We start from the raw sequence: 23,283 nt of genomic DNA, 5'->3' as shown, positions 1-23,283 counted from the left end.
ATAATTAATATAAATCTTATATAATTCTTATATAATCAAGTGAGTATTAATTACAAGGTTTTTACGAAATTATGTAGAGTGTTATATATGTACTTGAGGGTTTAACATTTAATTAATGGGGAACATTTCTTTGAATAGCAATAAAAATTATATGCTATAAATAATATTATAGCTTTCGATTTTCAATTTCAGTATTTAATAAGCATATTTATGTTGTTTGTGCTTATATTTTTTCATGTTAATATACTTATTTATAATTTTGGATAGTATAAATATATATCATATCGATATTAAATGAATAATAATCATATATTTGCATACTTATACGCGCATATACACGCTCTACATAAAAATGTTTGTAGTAGCAGTTATATTTTCCTTTTTTACAATGAGCATGGCCGAAATATAATATATTAAAAACGTAACACTAGCATGCTATAAGGCTCTGCTGAACCTTTTCTTTTTTAATTTAGCCATTAAATGAACACATGTTTTAATATTAAAATTCGTTTTTGCTTTTTATTTCTCATTTTATATGGATATATAATTATTTTTTCTCCTTCATCATTTTTTTAAAGCTTAATTTTCTTATATGTCCATGCATATAGCCTTCCATTTTTATTATGTGCATCTCCCTTATTTTAGTATGCATTATTTGCTCGTTTATAAATGTATTTTTTGTGTGTGTGTAATTTTTTTCCTTTTTTAAATTTGTTTCGCCATATATTTTAATTCGATTTTTAAAATAGTTATTTATTTATATATTTTTTTTTCTTTTCATTTTTTAATACTCTTCATTTTTCAATTAACGTGCATGAATGCGCAACGAAATAATGTTCCACATTAAAAAAAAACTTGAAAAGGCAATTATACGCCTCCGATTTAATAAAAGGTATTTTACATTTATAATATATGATGTATATATGTACTATTAAACCGAAGATTATATTTATATTCGTTTCAATAATTTTTTAATATTTTTTATTTGGTTACAATTATTATAGATCATTAATTATCCCTTTAATATAATATGCAGGTTTGATATAATTTAATTAGTGATTAATTCATATAAATTATTTTTTTTTTGAGATCATACAACCTTTTATAAAGAGGAAGTATGTTTCCCTTTTAATATAAAATACAATCTCAATTTTATATGTATATAATAATCACGATTTGTTAAATATTTGAAGGTATAAAACATGCATATCATTTATATACTAATAAGCATAAATGTTTTAAGAATATATTTTTAAAAATGTTATTGTATATTACTAAATATTATGAGTAGTCAAAATTTAACGTAATGGGGGAATACCTATAAATATGTATGCATCAATACGTATATAACAACATATGAATTGAAATAAATCCTTATATGAAAATTATAAGTAATTACAATAGGAAGTAAAAAACGTATGCAAAAAATTATCAAGTATAATAAAATATTATTCTCCTTAAGTTGAAATTTATTTAATATCGCATAGTTACAGAGGGAATATTACTATCATGTTTGAAAATAAGAAATACCCCATATTTTCTGATTGTTTTATTGGATAGTGTTTATATATGTATATAAAGAATATATTTTATGGAGGCGTGATTTTATAACGTTAAAAATATAATTAAAGGAGTACAATTTGACAATTATTAAATCACAATTTCTGTACAATTTGTTATGAAAATATAGAAGAGTAAAATGGGGTGAGAGCATATTCGTTTATCATAGCGAAATTTTAAAATAAAAAACAAATTATAATTAAATTTGTCTACACATGAAATAAATGCGTTATATTGCTTGTTAATTTCCATTATGTATTAACAAAAATATATAATTACTTTTTTTTTTAATGCGTAATTAAATATAGAAACACACACGCAATATTATCTGAAAAAGACCAAAAGGATTTATTGCAAGCCGCTCGTTTTAGTGAAATGGATATTAAAAAAATGTATAAAAGATTTGTTGAACTGGATACAAATAAAAACGGACAACTGGATCCAAATGAATTATTTGATGTTCCTGAAATAAGCGATGTAAGAATCAAACAAAAAAATTGCCCATAAAATGTGACAATAAAATAATAACAAAATTTGGGTTTCGTTCATTTCAACATATTTAAATTAAATGAAACAAAGTTTATGAATATGTATATAGTTGCCTTAGTGGAATATTTTATTATTCTCTCTCCATTTTTACTGCTTTTTATATTATGAAGAATATGCTAAGAATTAATTTAATATGTATTAAATTTTATGTACAAAAATATAAATAAACAAGCATACATATATTCCTATATATTTTTGTTATAGAATCCACTAGTAAAAAGAGTTATATCGATATTTGATTCAAATTCAGATGGAAAAGTATCATTTGTTGAATTTTTAGTTGGAATAAGTAAATTAAAAAAATATATTTATGCTTTTTCGTTATTATTTTCATATGATGATTTAAAGTGGTATTTTCGATAATATTTATTTCATACTATTCCTAAGATATATTTCAGTAAGACATTTTACTTCACATTTCTTTCTTCATTTTAATTTTTTTTGTATAGCGAAATTAATGTCAACCACAGACGATTTTCAGAAAAAAAAATTCGCCTTTGATATCTATGACATAAACAAAGATGGAATGATTTCTAATGGTGAATTATTTACCGTTATGAAAATGATGGTTGGGAATAATTTAAATGATGTACAGGTATATTTTTTATCCGTCATTCTTTTCATTTTTACTTTTTAAAAAAAAAGACAATTATATTGCTATGATATAGCATGTGTATAAAATATAATATATCTTTTTCGTGTTGTATTATATTTTTTTTTCAGCTGCAGCAGCTAGTTGATAGAACAATCATACAAGCAGATAAAGACGGGGATGGAATGATTTCCTTTGAAGAATTTAAAGATGTAATAATTAATTTTAAAATAATAAAATGCATTAGATATTTAAAAAATTAATTTTTATTATATTTTTTTTAGTTGCAAATATGTATATACACACATCCATGTGCTTTAAAATATATATAATATATTATTTTTACGCAGATGATATCACACATTGATGTTGGGAATAAACTCAAGTTAGATTTATAAATTAAAATCCTCTTATTTATGTAAAATTTCACATGAATTTTCATTAGTTTATGTATTTTACCGTATTAAATTAATTATAACATAATAATTACGTATATTTATGTTTTATCCGTATATCCTTATACACATACTGTTATATATTGCACATATAGCCTTTATATACTTTTTTGACATAAAACTTTCTTAATCTTGTTTATTTGTTTGTTTGATTTTTTTTTTTAACGAACACATTATTTTATAATTTAAATAGAACATTATTTTTTAAAAAAAATAACATAAAAGTTCAAAAAGCTACACAATATATATATGATATACTCGTAAGTGGGTTTAACACTGATAAAAAAAATATATACATGTAGTATTTATTCGTGAATTATGTAAAAAAAATTCTTGATCAAATATCAATTGATTATTTATTATTAAAGAAAAGATAAATAAAAATAATTAGAGATTATATAGAATAAAACGATATCTATATTTTTCGGATAAATATGTACATGTATTGTACTGTCTTGTAACATTCTTTACTTCTCTACTAAATATTGTAGACATATATTTGCAGTGATAAATAACAGCGTTATGTTTATATTTTTTTGTTTTGTTTACTTACAATAAAATTTTTCACATATCTTTACAATTATAGTTTGGCCTTATATTAATTTTATTATAAATTATATTTAAGAAAAAATAATAATCTTTATTATAAATTTTGTATTACAACATTAATTTGTTAAGTATTAAACTATTTTTTAATTGTAATAACTTTTAAGACCAAAATAACATGGAATTATTTCGATTTGCAATTATTACGCTAGTATTTTTGATACATAAATGCTACTGTGAGAATTATGATAAAGAAAATTTAAAAGTAACATTTTATAAATAATTGAAAAAGATAAATGCCTATATTTTTTAGCACATAATAGCGTATATATATCGATGTGTGTTTGTATACATAATTTTCGTGGGTATATTCATATGGGATGTTTTTTGAAATTTTGTGTCACCCCTTGCTACATTGTTATTTCATCATTCGATAAATACGTATAGATTGTGAAAAAAAATGCATCTTTCTTTATCATTTTATTTTTTAGAAACTGACGGAGTATAGACAACAACACCGAAAAACGGTAGATGGGAGACTATGTGCTGCTGCATTTGTACAAGATGACAACACATATACTGATTGTACAAAATCAACAGACCCTAATGGATTAACAGGAAGAGAATGGTGTTATGTAGAAGTTCAATTAATAGGAAAAGGTAATAGGGATTGGGATTATTGCAAAGGTGTAATAAATTATGATATTGTTAGGTCAAAAGCTCGAACCTTTTTTCAAGCTAAATCAAATGAGTTAAACAATGCTGTAAACAAATTAGATATGGAATATAAAAAATTAGGAGGTGTGTATGAAAAATATGAAGAAAATTGTGGGGCTACTTCGGAATTAATAAAGAAAAGAATAGAAGAAATTAATGATATAGCTAAAGCGTCAAGTAGAAATATAAATAAACTATTATTACAAGCGTCATCTATCAATGATATGGAAACAAAATTATATGAATTAGATGATGAAGTTGAAACAAATAGAAAGGCATTTTTAAATAATAAAAAAAATTGTTCTATATTAAAAGGATATGCAATTGAAGATAAGGCAGATGGTTTAACAGGAAGTTATTATGACAATGCTTATTTTTCAGGATACCCATTATCAATAAATAATGATAAATATATAAATTTTATATGGGATAGTGGTGTACCTATTGAAATGATACCTTATCAGCATTTTTCTGTTCGATGGGACGGATATATAAAAGTACCTCAAACAGATAATTATATTATAAGTATTGAACATGATTGTGGGGTTAGAATATTTTTAGACAACTCTCCTATAATTGTCAATAATATGCCAGATCCTAAAGAAGAAGAATCTGAAGAAACAAAACCAATATATATTTTACCAATTAATAAAATAAATTCAAATGTTCAAAAAATTAGCTCAGAAAAATTAGGATTAATTGGAGGTAAAAAATATAAATTTAGAATAGAATATTTTCATTTAAGTACTATAAAACACGAAAATCCAGATACTGCCCACATAATATTATATTGGAAATCAGATAAGCTAATTGATGAAGAAATTATTCCATCCCATTTTTTCTATAAAAATAATACAACTATACCACTTAGAATTAAAGAATTAGGTGGTGATGATTACGAAATATTTTATCTCGAAAATGGGGTAGACGCATTTATCAATTCTTCGAATTATATTATATCCGATATACCTACTATATATGAAAAATCAAAAGCTATACGTAGTTTGAACAATTTTAATAAAAATTTTATTAAATTTAAAATCAATACATACAGCAAAGTTTATATAGCTATAAATAAAGATGAAAGTAATAATATTCCAATAAATGAAATAACAAAAAAAAGTTTCACCAATACTAAAGAAGTGTTGTCCATATACCATATACAGGGAGATAGAATAATGAATGCAATTGGTAAAAATACAAATGCATCAGATCAAAAGACGTATAATATATATTCTTCTGAATATTACGAAGGAGAAGTAATAATCAAATTAAGCATACCAACACATTTTATTATATTTATCGTACAAAATGAATTTCGATCAGACAATAGTTGTATAGGAAATGAAGAACCGATTTCTTTAGTAAATTCTCCATATTTTAATTCCTGTTATGCATCTTCATATGAATCTGAAAAATATGATTGTCAATCAGGATTTAGCGGAAATAATAAAAATAAAGAATATTCAACATGGAAAACGGCTGTTAATAAATCGCTAGGTCAATATGTAACTATAAATTTTAAATATGATATAGATATACATTCATTTACTTTTAAAACCTTATCTTCTTTAGAAAATAATGTTACAGAATTATCGTTATATTTTGCAAATAATACAAATCCTGAAATATTTTCTATATCACCAGGACACCATAAATATAAACTTAATTTTCCTATAAAATCCAAATCGGTAAAAGTTGTTATATCTAAAGTAAAAGATTCAAAACAACAAACTGGTGGAAATATTACTTTTTACGGTATACCATGTGGGGGTTATAAAAATAAGGAAAAGAATATTGATATTAAACAAAATGAATATGAAATTAATATATATTTTAGAAGTAAAAATATTACTGTGGCATCGAAACCGCTAACTTGGATGGCAGATAATGGATTGATAAAACAAACCCATGGTTATTTTAATTACGGTTGGGAAAAGGTACCTACACCTATAGAATTGGAACAATTGAATAAACAAAATTCATCTCATGGTGGTATATCATTTTATCCATTAGAATGTAAAAAAGAAAATAGCTTAACTACTAGCGATAATAATAATTGTGATACTTCCAATACATGGTCTATTGATTTATTACATGAAGGTACTTATTATGTCACAATCGAAATTGGTTCTCCATCAGGAAAACAAAATTTAAATTATATTAAAGTTAATGGTGAAGTTTTTATAAATAATATGTTTTTAAAACCAAAACAATATACAAAGGTTAGTGCAAATGTTGACATAAAAAAAGATAAAACTTTACAAGTTTCTACAAATACAAACACGGTTATACAATCTATACAAATTATATTTCTCCACAATTAATTATTATACTTTGATAAAAGTTTGATTTAATTTTTTGAGGCATTCGATGAACAAAGTAACAAATGAAATATGCCTATATATATATACAACTTTATCATTTGTTTTTTAAGTTGTGTTTCCTTAAAGCATTAAAATAATTTGCATTACATAATGTGTATACTATGCTTTAGGCTTAGTTTTTGTTTCCATCTTTGTCTTCATTTTTTTTTTTTGTTAAATCATTTAACATATCTTTGCACATAAACAAAAAAAAACTTTAATACTTCTTTATGAATTTGTAAGATAATTTGTTAGTGGGAAATATTTGTTCTCAATTTTCAAATTTATCTTTGTAATATTAGAAATTTTGATGGCAAAATTTTTAAAATTGAAATATTTTATACGCCGTCAAAATGCATATATTATATTTTTCGTCTTAGTAACATTTTAACCGCTGTATTTTCTTATTATGCACAAATATTTATGGTACATCTGGCATTGCATGAAATGAGTACTGCCTTAGCATTTTATAATTTCGTAAAATTAAAAAATAATAATAAATAAAATAAAAAGAATAAAAAAAATATAATAAAAATAATATATTTATTAATTTACTATAGCAAATTTAAAAATTATAAATAAAAACGAATTTACAAATATTTATATTTAAAAATGGATATACATTTTTGAAGGTAATGCTTACTTAATATATATTTTTTTAATCAAAAACAAAAAGGAGGAAAAAGGATGTATATTACTCTTTTTATTAGTAAATATATTATATTATAATACACTAAGAGTAATAACATTTAAGAAGCCTAACTATTATAATATGCTGAAAATGGAAAAGATAAAGCATTATGATAAATTAAAATTTTATAATTATGTTCCAGTAAATAAAGAGCTAAAGGCATGTTGTATAACATGTCCTGATACTGAAAAGTATGAACTTGAATTAAATGAACAATTGGAAGAAGAATTAAAAAATGTATTTCAAGGTAACATATTAGACCAAATTAATGCAAAAAATATAAATGCTGATTTGAAAAGAGATTTACAAAAAAAAATAAATATTCTATCTAAAAGAACAGATAAAGCAATTATCGAATTAATTAAAAGGAAAATAAATGACAATAAAAATAATCAAAATATTTATAATGAAAATGAAGATGATGAGAATGCATGTATAACTTTAGATCTTAGCAAAAATAATGATGCCAAGCTTGGTCACATTTTACATGAAACTCTTAATAAGTTGGATAATATGGATGAATCAGATTAAGAATATGCCTATTTTTTAGTATCACCTCTATTTATAATCCTATTTTTTGTTTCGTTATTTTGATGATAAATCTTTTATCGAAATATGAGTTTATTATATACACCTATGAAATGGTAGCATTACTCCACATAAATTGTCATATTATGCTTCGAGCATATATGGGCAACTATCTTTATGTTGGATATACTTAAATGCTCTCCTTATATTTTTTAATATCATTTTGATTTCATTTTTGTATAGTTAATATTGCCCATTCCTTGCGGGCATGATAACATAAATTCCAATTCGTACTTGGACATGCCGCATGTATATATATGCGATGGAAATTATTTACTATTTTATTTTTTTGCGTGCTACCTATCGAGATGTTTATTTTATCTTTCATTTAGTTTATATAAATAGTAATATTTTTTTATTCTTTAATATTCGGATTTTTCTTTTTATTAACTTAAAGCTAGGTTATAATTAAAGAAAAATCAACTTTAATAAACATAAAATTTTAGTTTTGCTTAAAATTATTTTAAATACATAAAAAAATAAAAGGCGAAAGAAAAAATATGTACACAGAAGCGTGTGCAATATGCAGAAACAAAAAAATAAAATAAATAAAAGGTGGACAATATGACTCAAAAAGCTATTAGCATATTTCATATGCATTTGTAATGCAAATAAATATATACATATATAGAGAGAGAGAAAGTACATTTATGATATTGTAACTGTCTAATGCCTTCTCTTTACACGCATTCAAATAAGTCATTAGCGTAATTTAAAAGCCAAAAAGGGAAATAACGCAACTCTTTGTACAAAGTAGAGTCAACAATATGCTCCTTATCTATATTATTTACAAATTCATGATAATTATTTTCCCATATTTCACTTCTATATTTTTGAAGTGTGTTGGAGTATTTTTTATTTCTTGAAAGTTTCTTATACGGAGTATATATTTTTTGTGGCTTAATATACTTTGGGATTTTATGTACTAGCTCCCCATGTTTATATTTATTATTTATTAGTAGGCGAGGGTAAAATAATAATTGTGGATAATGTTCACCACCATTTTTATCGTTTATATTATTTTCCGTAATCGAATCATTTTCAATTTGAATTTCATTGCTTTTTGTGGTGTGATTATTTTTTTTATCACTTCCCTCACAATTGGGTATTATTATATTTATACCACTATCTTGCTTTTTTGAAGAAATATGTTGAAAATTTTCCCTTTTCAGTAAACTTAGATCATAATTTGATATATTTTTATTGTTGTATGAATTGTTAATTATTTCTTTATTAATCAAAGTTTTGTTAAGTTGAATTTTATACAAACTTATATCTTCATTCATATATAAATCATAAAAGATAAAGTTTGATGTGCTTTCTTTATGTTCATCGGATGAATATACATTAAAATCTTCCAAGTTTCTTTTTTTCCGTTCTCGAAATGTGTAAGTAGAATGGCTAATTGTTTTATCATTATTATTAAATAAATTTAAAAAATCATTAGTATATAAATATATATTTTTTGATAAATGCAAATTTTTAATAAATTGTATTGTTTTTTCATTATCATTAAGTTCTTTTTTTATAAAAAAATTATTTTCTTCATTAAATTTATTTATTATACAAAATAAATTATACAATAAATTGATAGAATTGGATAACTCAAAGGAATGATAATTATTATATTTATTCACATCAAAAGTATTACTTAAAATTGCTAACAATTGAACTTTGTTTTTAGGTTTTACATTTCTGGGATTAAATCCAACATGAACATGTTCATTTAATATTTCAGAAATTTTAAAATGTTTCAGTTTTTCCTCATCATATGCTTCGAAAGTTTTCACACCATCATTTTCCTTATTAATCATAGCTGGAGTTGTATTACTGTCCCCTCTTTCTATTTCGTCTTCATGGTTATCTGTATATTTATTTCTATTTAGGCTAAATTGTTTAAAGCTTCCTTTATTATTGCTAAAATAAGAATCATCAATATCATCACCATATGTGTATGCAACATCAATAGCCCATGTATTCATTTCGATGAATGGCGTTTTATCATTATAAATGAGTTTTAATAAAATATAAGAATTAAACCATAACTCTATTTCTAATAAACATGATAAATTTGTACGTATTAACCATATTCCTTTACCTTTATCTATTTCATTTATTGTGATGTTGTGTAAACTATTTAATTTTTCTGTTTTTATATTTTTAATCATTGAACACTTTATTAAAAATAATTGGTCTTTATTAGTATTTTCATTTTCTGGTTCATTTATTCCTTCTCCTTTATCTAAAAAAGGAGATGTACCCTTATCTTGGTTTATATCATTGGTGATCGAAATAACATTATCAGATACAAATTTGTTACTATTCATGTTACAATTATCATCATTTTCATTATTTGAACAGTTTATGTAATTAGTTTGGTCGTTCATTTCATTCTTGCATATAGAAGTATGGTCATTCCTATCAATATCTCCTTTCTTAATCGTATAAGTTTGAAAGCTATGTCGATTATAATCAGTGTTTTCATTTTCTGTCTCTATTCCATCATGGACATTTTTATCTATATTATTAAGTTTAACCAGTTGATCATATAATATATCAAAGTTCATTAATTGACATCTAACAACAATCAACAAAGCACTTCTTATTGCAAGAGGTTCTAAAGAGAACTCCTTAATAATTATATCTGATATATTGTTAACATTTGAATGTATATTTAAATCGAGCTCTTTGAATAGAGATGATTTTTGATAATTAATCAAGCAACTATATGAATTTTTACTTGCAAATTTCTTTTTTGATGGATAATAACTAGCTGGTACTATATAAAAACTAGAACCCAAGCAAAAATGAAAATCCGCTTTTTGAGAATGCTTAATAGAGTTCAAATGAAAAAAATCTTCATAAGCATTATTCCAATCTAATAAAACATCGGTGCAAACCCCTATTGGAGGGAATGAACATAAAAAACATAATGACCCAGTAGGTTTAAAGCTGATTGTTGATATGACATAATCTCTTAAATATCGCCTACCACAAAAATCGCATCGCTCTATAAATATATTTCCATGTATTTCCGATATTTGAGAAAATTTTGTACCACATCTATAATGTAAAGAATCTATATTTTGAGTAATTAAAAATTTTATAATATTTTTATTCATTAATTCTTTTATCATAATATGGGTTTTGGTTGGTAAGGCTAAATGGAGCTCTACAACTTTTTTTTTTCTATTTCCAAACTTTACGTAATTTTCATCGGAACTTTGACAATTTTCATTATTTTCATTTTCTTTTTTTTCACTGTCTCTTTGTGTTTCCAAAAGGCTATTATTTGAATTTTCGTATATATTATCTATATTACTTTCATTTATTTCTTCTTTAATTCTATGAAAGTGAGGTTCTTTTTTATTTATAGAAAACTGATTGGATGGATCATTTGGATTATCATACTTTATTTGGGAATGCTTTAGGATCTGTTCATTTTCCATAAGTTGATTTTGTTTATCGATGTTTTCATTATCTTCGCAATTTTGCACAGTTTCTTGTTCTTCTTCTTTTTTTGTTTTTTTATTCTTATTATGTTTCTTCTTATTTTTAATATTATTGTGATATTCATTTGTCCATATTCCAGTGGGGCCTCGAAAATCTTGCAGTCCAGAACTAGTAGATATACCAGCTCCAGAATGTACAACAATGTATTCACTTGTTCGTATTTTCTCAATTAATACTTTTATCTTTTCTTTTTCTTCTTCTTCATCTTCAAAATATTCCTTTTCACCTAACGGTCCTTTGTTCTCGTTTTTCGACAAACGTGAGGCATAGTACATACAGCTCATTTTTTCATTAAAAAGAAATATGCATGTATATATATTTATAAATTAAACATAAAAAATAAATAATCAAGCAAAACAGTGTGTGAATAAAATAGGGGTCTTCATACAAATATATATAAGGGATGGATAATAATAATTATTATAATATCCTATGTTCCAATTACTCATTGAAGCTCATAACACACGAAGTAATAATAATTTTGATAATAATATCATTTATTGTTTACATGATTATAGCTTATATTCCAATTTATGCATTTTCAAATATATGTACTTATGAAGAAATTTATTTCGTAATGTATATATGGTTTTATTTATATTGTTATTATTTTTTAACTATTCATATGTAATTTAAACTTTCATCAAAATACGCTCTGGAAATTTATATGCTTGATTATATCATCCTTTGCATTTTATCAATGAGGTAGTAATATATATCAATGAATTTTTATTCATCCGTACATTTTACACATATTGTTTTGATAAGGGTTGCAATTTCATTGTGTAATAGATTATATGATTTGCTTGTTTATTGCCCAAACATTTATTTAGTTACTTTTTTGCTAACTGTATATAATATAAATTTATATATCTATATGGATATATTTCAGGGTATAGTAAAAAGTTTATAAATATATGCTCATATATGCTATACTTTTAATTATTTGCATTTGGAATGATAGCGCAAAAAAATATATGCAATGAATATTAGCATACGAATATTTTATAAAAAAGATAATAGCAATAAAATAAAAAAGTATAAAGATGACACTTGTAGGATACTAATAATTTAAACATGAAACATTTTATTTGCATTATACAATGCATTTAACGAAGTTGTTTTAAGAAGGATTATTATAATTGTATGTATATTCACAAAATTTATAATTATTTGTTTGCCTATGAAGAGCCGAGATAAATAAAACAACAAATACTATGTTGCTATTTAAAAAATAAAGACTTCACAAAATAAATCCCAATTAAGAAGGTCATGTAATCTGCAAAAATTTTGTAATTTTATTATTTTATACGTTTTTTTTACGTCTTCTTTTTTTTATAAATCAAAAATTAGTTAAAATTTTCGGTGCTACTTTTTTATAGCAGTTTGTACTATTCTCCATTTATTGTGAATATAGTTAACCATATTAGAGATGTATCGAAATAAAACATTATGCGTTTGCTATATTTAGGATACTAAACATTGATTTGTTATGGGAAAAGTTAAGTATATAGAAAAAAGTTAATAATAAACAATTTTTAAAAAACAAATGAATAGTCTTAGACCATAAAATGGACACATGCATATATATCATATAAAAATTGTATTCGCACAATACTTAAAATAAAAAAAAAGCAATAATATAATTTCAAAAAGGAAAGGAGAAAAAATAATTTGCTTTTAAAGAAAAAATTTATTGTTTTATTCTTCCACGAAATTGAAACTTTTATCCTCTAAAAAAACGAAAGAAATAAAAAAATGTATGAGCTATCACTAATCTTATATAAGCACATAACAAATGAGTTATTAAAGTGTTTCATAATAAATAATGTATTTTCATAAATTTTTTTTGGTAAACCATCACTCCGAAGTTTTACGAAATATTCTCTTCCTTCTGTGGCATAATCTCTAAACTTCATAAACCTACATTAAAATTCATGCACATGTTATATATATATTAAAATATGAAAATCACTCTCTATATTATGATTTATAAAATATAGAATTTCAAACTCAGTTGATAAATATCATAAGTATAAATGAAAATAAACAAGTCAAAGATATTTTATCGTGGTATGGGCATGCATATAACCTTGAGTGATGAAGAAATTCATAGTCGGGGTGCAAACTATTTTTGTAGACTTTTTTTTTACAAGCTGTAAAATATATGTACTCATGGATATATGTTTTATAAATATGACAAATAAAAAAATAAAAGGAATATACTATAAATTAATTATTGCTACCGGCTAATGGGCATTCTATTGTATCTTTATTTTGTCTAAATATAATATATAAAAATACGAAAATGGAAAATGTAATCGGATTAAATTGTTTTTATTTTATAATGTTTTAAAGATTCTTTTATTATTACATTAATTTCAGGATAAAGGAATTCTCAAAGGTGTGCACACACGCCTTTCTATTTTTGCTAAATCTGAAATATTTTAAAAGGTGTTAAAAAAATGTTTATACATATCATATATTTTGGAAATTATTTAACATAAATAATGCATTTTAGTTGAAGGATTTTATATATGTGTGCATATCAATATGGATAAAACTTATGTACATATAATAATAAAGATAAACAGGTTACCTTTGTGTAACAGGATTTTCAAAGGGCATTTGTGATATTGGGCATTTGGTAGGAAATGCGCCTATTTCTTCATCGACTACTAATTCATCTTCGTCATCATCATCTTTTTGGCTTTTTAAATGGAACTAAACGTTTTTAAATACATAAATAAAATAAAGAATGTATATGAATTTATATCCGTATTTGAAAACATACAACGGTTGTGTTCGCATATAAATATTCTTTGTGTAATATTTTTAAATGAGTACCCTTGCTAGTCGAGAAACATCTTTTTCGTCTGTCTGATTGCCTAAGGTTAGCATTAATAAAAGCATGCATATATATTTGTGGGTCCATTGATATATTAAATCGATTATTTAAAGGGGAAAATGTAAAAATAAGATATGCATGAGTTATTTTAAGAATAAAAATTAACATTCTTTTGCTAACCTTGTAATTTTAGCTTTACATACTTATTTACTAGTTTTAAATAATTTGAATCAACATTTAGATCATCTGATATTTTGTAAAAAAATCAATGAAATTATGATATCATAATGCTTATAAATGATGAAAAGGGAATAGTAACAATTTTGTAATTAGAATAATATTTGCTTCATAAAAGAACTTATACTTAAGTATATTTTGAAACTTAGTACCTGATCCTGTAAAAAATTGTTAAAAATATATGGAATATAATATTGAAATGACATAATAATATAAATTTATGGCATTCAAAAAAGCACATCAAGATTTTCATTTGATTTTAATGAAATGTTTCTGTAAACATACGGAAGTACTTAATGGAAAACAAAATGTTGTATAAACTTTTTTGTAATTGATTGTGATATTTTATTATATCATTAGGCGGTGTATATTCTTCTTCACGGCTTTCTAAATCATCCCAATACTCATTAAAGCATGGGTTCTATAATAAAAGGCAAAAACGTAACATAAAAGTAATTTAAATGTTGTAATGATTTTAAAATATAAAACAAATGTACTATTTTTATCTCGTCTTTTTTTTCGTATACTTCCGTATTGTATATTGGCGTGGCATTTTCACTTTCATCTGCCTAAGAACGTATAATGCATATATTGTAGTTTGAAATTTAATGATATGGTAGCATACACCTATTATATTTAAAAATAAAACTATTTGGATCGTATTCTTTATAAAGGCTATATTATTGTTATTTTAAGGAGGGCTTACACTATTAGAGGAATCATCTTGATAATGCATTACGTCTATATTGTTATCAAATTTTATTATAAATTTTGCATTAATACAAGTTTTATTGAAATTATGAATGCTTAGTTTAATTTAAGATTCATATAAGCATTTTTTATTAGCTAATAATATACTTTAAAGCATTAATAATATTAAAATAAGAATTATTATGTAGTTTGAAAATATGTTTATATTCGAGCATGTGTGCATGTGTTAATATAGTTCGTTTTTTTTTTGATATTCATTACAATAAAATTAACTTGTACAGAATGAAAGATAATTTATTTTTGATAATATTACACAAAATATATTATATTTTAAAGCTTACATAAACATATTACAAATGAAAAAAATTATAAGAATTATGCTATTCTGAATAAATAGTGTATATTTTTATTTTATATATATCATGTATATATACATATTTTAACTAAGTAGACGAAATATTTGTATACTTAATTTAGGATAAAAATGCACATTTATTGTAACTATTTGAACTTGGCATATGCTTTGTGTAATATATTCATATAAATTTATAAAAGACCATAGTTAAACAGCATATAATTCCATGCTACGATTAAAGAACAAATTAAAAGATTTTTCACAAAAAGTTTCATTTTTATTATATATATCAATATATGTGTTTGTTTCCCCTTAAAATAAAATTTGGTATAGTTTTATTTACACCATATACAACTATAAAGAATATATCGTTTTATACTATAACAAAGCGCATGGAAATATAATTATATGTAGCTCCCTGAACGTATTTTTTTATTATATTTTCCTTTTTACCCATAATCTTATTAATTATATATTTTTATTTTTATTCTTTAAATATGATTACTATAAATTTTTTTCGAATATTTGATTATATTATATTTAATTCATAAAGTCTTAATTACACAATAACAAGAAAAGAACGATTTATATACATATATGGCAATAAATTAGTCAAAGATGTTACAGAAAATTATAAATATTATCATCATTTTTTATTTTATTGATATTTAAATAGTACCATACATATTCAAAAGCTTAAAGAGTGAAATGACATATAATTTTTTTTGTCTTACACAAGAGAAAAAATTGGTTTTTATCTTTTAACTTAACTCATTCTTTGAAGCATATTTCTTATTGCATTATTATATGGTTTTTTATATTACAATATATTTTTATAAAAATTTTATTAATAATATGTCAAAGTGAAAAAAAACTGGTTTGGGATCCCCCGGATGTGTAAGATAAGATCAATTCTAAAATCATATAGAATTATTTACTGATATTCACCGATTTTAGGAAATTATTATTGGAGCATTAATTGATTTAAAATTATCTTTTTTTGTGTCTTTAATTTTTTTTTCATTAAAGGTCTTAAAAAAATATAGTTGTAAAAGATTGGTTACCACTTTATACTATAAAACAAACGAGGGGGATAAATTAAAATGAACAAATTGTTTTTATATATACATAATGTATATTTTTACTTTTATTATGTAAAGTTATAACATTTAAAAAAAATAATATTTTTATAAAAATATTTAAAGAACAACATGCATGTTATTATTTATGTCTGTACTAATAATGGGATAATTACCCACATACATATGCATGCACATGTGAATGGATATAAATACACGTTTATAAAAGTTTAAACAATAGGGCTACTTTTTTATAAATTAGTTGAATGTTTTTATACACAATAAAAACATGAGAAATAAACCATATATATAATGCATCTGATGTGTTCAATACGATTTATATATACATATGTGAATTTATCGTAATATTTGTTTTGCGTGTGCATATTTATTCAAATGTATGCAATTGCGAATCAAATATAAATCACTAAATTTTGAAACTTATTATTTTGCTTTAATATTTTACGCCGTTAGATATAATTACAAATATTAACACAACATCTTTTAAACAATAGTTCCTTATTATATAAAATATTCTTATGTATAAACACTCAGGGTTATGCACACATGTGATTATTTAATATTATAATGAATGCATAAATCCCTCCTCAAATTAAAAAAGCTATAATATTATTTGAACATATTAAAACACAGTTATGACATATACCTATAACCTATGGTATATACATCTATTAAATAATATAAGAAGAGTATAAAAACTGCTATTGTAGAGGATTGTATTGATATGTATATAAGAACCTCTTTTATTATTTACGCCCACCCCAATAAGCTGTCTTAGTGTAAACGAGTTCTCAATATATCGTAAAAAAATCATATTTTAAAATATAATTAATTGTTTATTGGATAACTAGGCAATGTATTTGTAAGTTGTGTATAATGGATTATACAAGAAAGTATGGAGTGTAATCGATATATGTGTTATATAATTTTTTAAATTTAATATAAATATTTATATTCGTTTAATCATGCGCACATGGTTATAATCTTTTAAATTCCATTTCTATTTTTTTTTTATTTATAAGATTAATATTATTATGATCTATCATATATAACTGACAATGTTGTCAATGATTTACTACCTAAACACGTTAAGGAATTATTTATATATTATATTAAAATATAGCGATTTTTAATACAAATTATATTATTTAGAGCAATAGAACAAAAATTTTTTGCTCTTATAATTTTTATCACTCTTTATTGAATTTTTATAAATTTTTAGTTAATTTAATTTATTAATTTTTATAGAAAAGATAAACGAAAGGGTAATTTTTATAATTTTTTAATATATAATTAAGTAATAATTTTTATATTAAATAATATACAATTTATTTAATATAATGATGCCGAAGAAAAAAAAAAACTTCAATAACAGAAAATTAATATGCGCAAAACAACGAAGAAACGTTTCAAGAAATTATAGGATTTGTTCGTATAGCAAAAAAGCAGGTAATTAAAATATATATAATTTTTTTCTACTTTATTTATACGTAAAAAATTATAAATCCTATATAATATTATATTTAGTATAGTAATTTTTATTCATATTTAATATTAAATAGTATATATATATATAAAACATATATAATATAATGCCATTATTATTAGGTCCGTAATATATATATTTTTTAGGAGTACATAATAAATTATTGCATATTTTTTCTCAATTATATTTGTTAGCATTTATTGTAATATTAAAAATTGCCTAAAAAAAAGTAAAAAATCACGTATTTTTTAGACCATATATATAGAATTCCTAAATATTTTTAAAGAGTTAATAGTCGTCATTTGTAGAATAATATATATATAATATGTAGCGTACCGCTGTTTTATATAATTATGTTATATATATATAATTAATAATAAACATAGAATGCTTCTTTATTATAATTAATAATTTTATATTGATATGCTATTTTTTATTAATAACAATACAAATTATGTATTATTCAAGGGAATATAAAATACCGAATATATATATATATATGTATATTTGTTGTATATATAAGCATATTGTTCTTTCCGCATAGTACTTAAAATTTTGTTATTTTGCATTTTTTGTTTTTACTAATTTTATTGTAAGATAACAACATATTATTTAATTTGTGCAAAATTATATTAAAATGCATATAATTTGAACGATAAGTTATTTGTATTGTTGTATATATTTATTTGATTGAAACAATATAATAGAATATATTTTATTTATAACGTATGTTTCAAATTTTGTAATTGTTTTTTTTTGTTCATTATACATGCACATATTAATATAGAGATATAAATGTTTTTAAATTGTTAGTATACATGTAAATACATACATAGATATATTTATAATTAAATTTGAGTATATATTTTCTTATGAAAATAATGGTTATATTATATTCCCGCTTTTTTATATATACAAATTTGAAGAAGAAACAAATGTCTTCTTAGGTAACATATGAAATAGACCAAAAGCACGAAATATTATAATAGTAAAATGTTTTTTAAAAAAATATTGAGAAATGCCAATGAAAATGAAAACGATAATGCCACTAATACTAAAGATAATGTAGAGAATGACATATCAGATACTATAAATGAAAAGGATAGCAATTTAAATGTGACTGAATGCAAGGAAAATGTCGAAAATTCGCACGTAAATAATTTTAATAATCAGAATAATAGTAATGATAACTTGCCGAATGGTAATAACATTTGTTCAACTAATGAAAACGTAATTAATAATAAAACTGACAATGAACCGAATGAAATAAATAATATAAATGAAAACATAAACCCGGATAAAAATAATGATAAAGAAATAAATAATTGTACAGAGGGGCAAAATGTATTAAATAATGTTGTAAAACCAGCTCCAAAAAAACGAGGAAGAAAAAAACGAGGGGAAGTAGTTCCAAATACTAACGATTTAAACCTTCAACTTACGAAAAGAGTGAGTGTAAAAAATTCTAAATATCACTCATTTATAGAGCAAGAAGTAGGTAAAAAAAGAAGAGGTCGAAAAAGTAATATTCATTATGAAAATGATATAAAAACAAATGAAAGTATGTTTTTTAATTCGAATATGAATCATTATGAAAGCATGCAAAATATCGATAATGGCCATAGCATGCTTAATTTAAATGCCGATGTTAATAACATCAATAATAATGACCCAAATAATATGAATAATTATTATATGTATGATAGACCTCCATATTATTATTGTGATATTATGGGGAAGGATGGTATGATTCCACCTCCTGAATCAGGGTTAAGTGATTATCAAAATGTATATGCAAACGAGTTTATAAATAATAATTTATATAATGGAATGCAAACGGATAATATTAATTATAATTATTATTTAATGGATAATAATAAACAGGAAAATCCCATGTTTTTTCATGAAAATATGGTACCTAATGATGTTATGAATACAAACAATCCTCCTAATGCTAATCCCGTAGTCGAAGTAAAGCGTAGAGGTCGAAAAAAAAAAATAAGAAATGAAAATATAATGAATAATAATAATTTTGTTAACAATACCAATCTTGGTGTTCCTATGAAGCTAGACGATAATTTGAACAATGGTAATCCTTTAAATGGCCAAGTTAATCCTCTTCCAATTGTTGAAAAAAAAAAGAGGGGAAGGAAAAAGAAAAACGTAAATAATACATTAAATTCGGTGACAGGTTTAAATATAAAACAAAATGGTATGGAGTATAAACATGAGGGAATCATTGATACTAGTACCAATCCTATGGGTGGGCTCCAAATTAATAATATGGGAATTGGTGATCTTAAGAATGAAAGTACCGAAGCGTTACCATATTCCTCTAACTATAATAACAATAGTACCGTATTGGTCGATTATAATGGCCAATCAAATGGCCTAAACTTTCAAAGAGAAAATAACGATAATGTTTATAATCAAAATGATAATAATTTTTTGAAAAAAAGAAAATATACAAAAAGAAAACATAAAGATAGAAGTATCGATGGAAATAAACATCCTAGAAATAAGATGTCAAAATATGTTTCATTTTATAATAATTCAGTTAATGACAATAATTATACCATTCATAATGCATCTAATATTTCAAGAACCATTGAAAAAAATATGTATGCTAATAATAAAATCAAGGAATTTAAAATAAATAATAACAAACCATTCGTAAATGAACCCTATCAAATTAAGGAAGAATTTATGAACAATGTTAATAGTATTAACACAGTTTTTAATTTTAATGAAGAATTTATTAATTTTTTAAAAAAAGTAAATAATTTTGATGATATAGATTATAATAGTATGCTATCCTTTTTAGGTAATGTACAAATTAAGTTAACTAAGTCCCTAAAAGAGGAATATTCTACAGAAAATTTTAATATTCATAATGTTGATTACACTATTTATGCTATGAAAAAAATTGTAGATATCCTAAATAATAATAATGAAATATTAAGTAAGTTGAATCAATTAGAATATAAAATTTATTGTGATTATTATATTACAAAAAAACAAAATTCATTGCAAGAATTGCATAATAATACCGATAGCAATGGAAACAAACAATCTGAGAGTGAGAATAAAGATGATAATTACAAAACTGTTATAAAAGATGAAAATGATTCTCAAGATAATCCTGAATCAGTTAAGAACAGATTGGGCAATTCCCAATTAAATGAAGAAGAGGAAAACCAAACTAATGGATGTTTGGAGCACATTAAAGCGAATACCAATGATTTAAAAGTAAATGACGATAGTGGCAAAATATGTGAAAATGATAATGAAAGGACATATCAAGAAACAAATAATATCAAAGATGATGCGCATAATAATGAAAAAGAAGAACCTTCAAACGATTACAATATAAATAAATTATATTTTAATAAAAATGTCGATTTTATATGTAATCAATTAAATGAATTTATAAAAAATACATTAAAGAATGAAAATATATTTTATTCTCTTTATTCGGATGGAAGATATCATAATACATCTGAAAAAAGTTTATATAAAAATTATGTATCTACTAAATTGTATAAGCATAACAATATTATTGATAGAAGCAAAATAGGAAGGAGAGAAAAAATTATTCTTAATAAGTTATACAAAAATGGAGAAATATGTGAGGACATTATAAATAGAACATCAAAATATGTCGACGAAAATGAACCCATGGAGGAAAAGGATCAATTATTGCTAGACCGTTACACTGAATTGTTCAGAAAAATGAACAATATAAATAAAGGTCATAGTAATAGTTACAATCAAATTAATAAGCCATATAATAATGGGTTACAAATAGATCAACACCGATTAATAAATAAAGATGATAATATGAATTTTCATAAAAACCATGAATGTAATTATGCATGCCCAAATTGTGTAAGTGACGTAAGTAATGATAATCTTATGATGAGCAAAAATGAAGTAATGGGGAAAACAGATATGTTTTGTATGTCACCAAATAATAGTACCAATATAAATATCTCTAGTCATACTGATATTAACAATTACTCAACAGGGAATAGTATTGTGGAACATAATAAAGATATGGAATCTGATGAAATGGGAACCTATTGCAATATGCATGATAATGGTGTGAATAACATAAATGAACAATATAAGAAAAGCAATAATGATCATAATAATGATAACAAAAATAACGATAATTTATTTGAATGTTTTGAAGGAACAATTAATCAGGAAAGTATGGATGAAATGAGTAAACTAAACAATGCTGAAACTACAATTACATGTGATGATCTAGAATATAAAAACAACCCTTTGGATAAAAAAATTAATGAAAAAACAAATATTTTTGATAATAATACAACGAAAGAAAATAATGAAAACCAATGTTTATTAAACAACGGAATGAGTAATACAATGTCTGTTAATGATAATAATGAATCTTGTAATTTGACACATATTTGTAATACCAATTCAGAAAATATATGTGATTCAAATAGTTGTTGTAATAATAATATGAATAATTTGAATATGGAGCAATATTATTATAAAAAAAATTTACAATCCTTGTTAACAGAAACGCTTAACTTTAGAGATAATAAACTCATGCAAATGAAAGAGAATAAATCACAGAAGGAAATGTTAAATTGTTTAAAAATGGTATCAAAAATTAAACAAAAATTTTTTGATGAATGTACACAAATGATAAACAATCAAATTTTTACTTTAGAAAAAAATTTTAGGATTCCTGATTGCTCCCTATCTATGCCCTCAAATGAGTTATGCTATAATACCAATAGCTAAATTTATGAAGTTATTAGAAGTTACTTCAATATTCATATATATTTCTTCTTTATTTGTTAGCTTGTGTATTAATTCAATTGTTATTTTATTTATCAATATATTTGCTAATTCAATATTATGTTCTATATATTTTTATTCATTTATTTATTATTTGTTTTTTTTTTTTGCGTTTTGTTTTTCTTCACCTTAT

At 23.2% G+C, this 23,283-nt stretch overlaps 6 protein-coding genes across 6 annotated transcripts; 4 read left to right on the top strand and 2 right to left on the bottom strand.

The window, feature by feature from the left end:
- Positions 1 to 1,699: 1,699 nt before the first annotated feature.
- Positions 1,700 to 3,099, top strand: PCHAS_1318700 (calcineurin subunit B, putative; the record flags this gene model as incomplete). The annotated part of the gene is made up of 6 exons (XM_016799172.1): positions 1,700 to 1,704; positions 1,869 to 2,037; positions 2,314 to 2,398; positions 2,559 to 2,704; positions 2,833 to 2,913; positions 3,052 to 3,099. The coding sequence occupies 6 exons, from the start codon at positions 1,700 to 1,702 to the stop codon at positions 3,097 to 3,099; spliced, it is 534 nt and encodes a 177-aa protein (XP_016654501.1).
- Positions 3,100 to 3,880: 781 nt separating this feature from the next.
- PCHAS_1318600 (LCCL domain-containing protein, putative) lies at positions 3,881 to 6,746 on the top strand (the record flags this gene model as incomplete). Its single annotated transcript, XM_016799171.1, has 2 exons — positions 3,881 to 3,967; positions 4,194 to 6,746. 2 exons carry the CDS (start codon positions 3,881 to 3,883, stop codon positions 6,744 to 6,746), a joined length of 2,640 nt encoding a protein of 879 aa, XP_016654500.1.
- An 811-nt stretch (positions 6,747 to 7,557) lies between these two features.
- On the top strand, positions 7,558 to 8,007 carry PCHAS_1318500 (pre-mRNA-splicing factor CWF18, putative; the record flags this gene model as incomplete). Its single annotated transcript, XM_740052.2, has 1 exon — positions 7,558 to 8,007. One exon carries the CDS (start codon positions 7,558 to 7,560, stop codon positions 8,005 to 8,007), a length of 450 nt encoding a protein of 149 aa, XP_745145.2.
- Positions 8,008 to 8,744: 737 nt separating this feature from the next.
- Positions 8,745 to 11,861, bottom strand: PCHAS_1318400 (histone deacetylase, putative; the record flags this gene model as incomplete). Its single annotated transcript, XM_016799170.1, has 1 exon — positions 8,745 to 11,861. One exon carries the CDS (start codon positions 11,859 to 11,861, stop codon positions 8,745 to 8,747), a length of 3,117 nt encoding a protein of 1,038 aa, XP_016654499.1.
- A 1,417-nt stretch (positions 11,862 to 13,278) lies between these two features.
- On the bottom strand, positions 13,279 to 15,398 carry PCHAS_1318300 (E3 SUMO-protein ligase NSE2, putative; the record flags this gene model as incomplete). Its single annotated transcript, XM_051321024.1, has 12 exons — positions 13,279 to 13,310; positions 13,436 to 13,500; positions 13,670 to 13,733; positions 13,824 to 13,858; positions 13,952 to 14,014; positions 14,177 to 14,301; positions 14,425 to 14,465; positions 14,606 to 14,671; positions 14,815 to 14,820; positions 14,948 to 15,083; positions 15,190 to 15,231; positions 15,369 to 15,398. The coding sequence occupies 12 exons, from the start codon at positions 15,396 to 15,398 to the stop codon at positions 13,279 to 13,281; spliced, it is 705 nt and encodes a 234-aa protein (XP_051176974.1).
- A 3,909-nt stretch (positions 15,399 to 19,307) lies between these two features.
- On the top strand, positions 19,308 to 23,093 carry PCHAS_1318200 (conserved Plasmodium protein, unknown function; the record flags this gene model as incomplete). The annotated part of the gene is made up of 1 exon (XM_736028.2): positions 19,308 to 23,093. The coding sequence occupies one exon, from the start codon at positions 19,308 to 19,310 to the stop codon at positions 23,091 to 23,093; it is 3,786 nt and encodes a 1,261-aa protein (XP_741121.2).
- Positions 23,094 to 23,283: the final 190 nt, after the last annotated feature.

Source organism: Plasmodium chabaudi, assembly GCF_900002335.3.
Source record: "Plasmodium chabaudi chabaudi strain AS genome assembly, chromosome: 13".
NCBI classification, from domain to species: domain Eukaryota; phylum Apicomplexa; class Aconoidasida; order Haemosporida; family Plasmodiidae; genus Plasmodium; species Plasmodium chabaudi.
The sequence above is the reverse complement of the archived record's forward strand: the minus strand, read 5'-3'. Positions and strand labels throughout refer to the sequence as shown.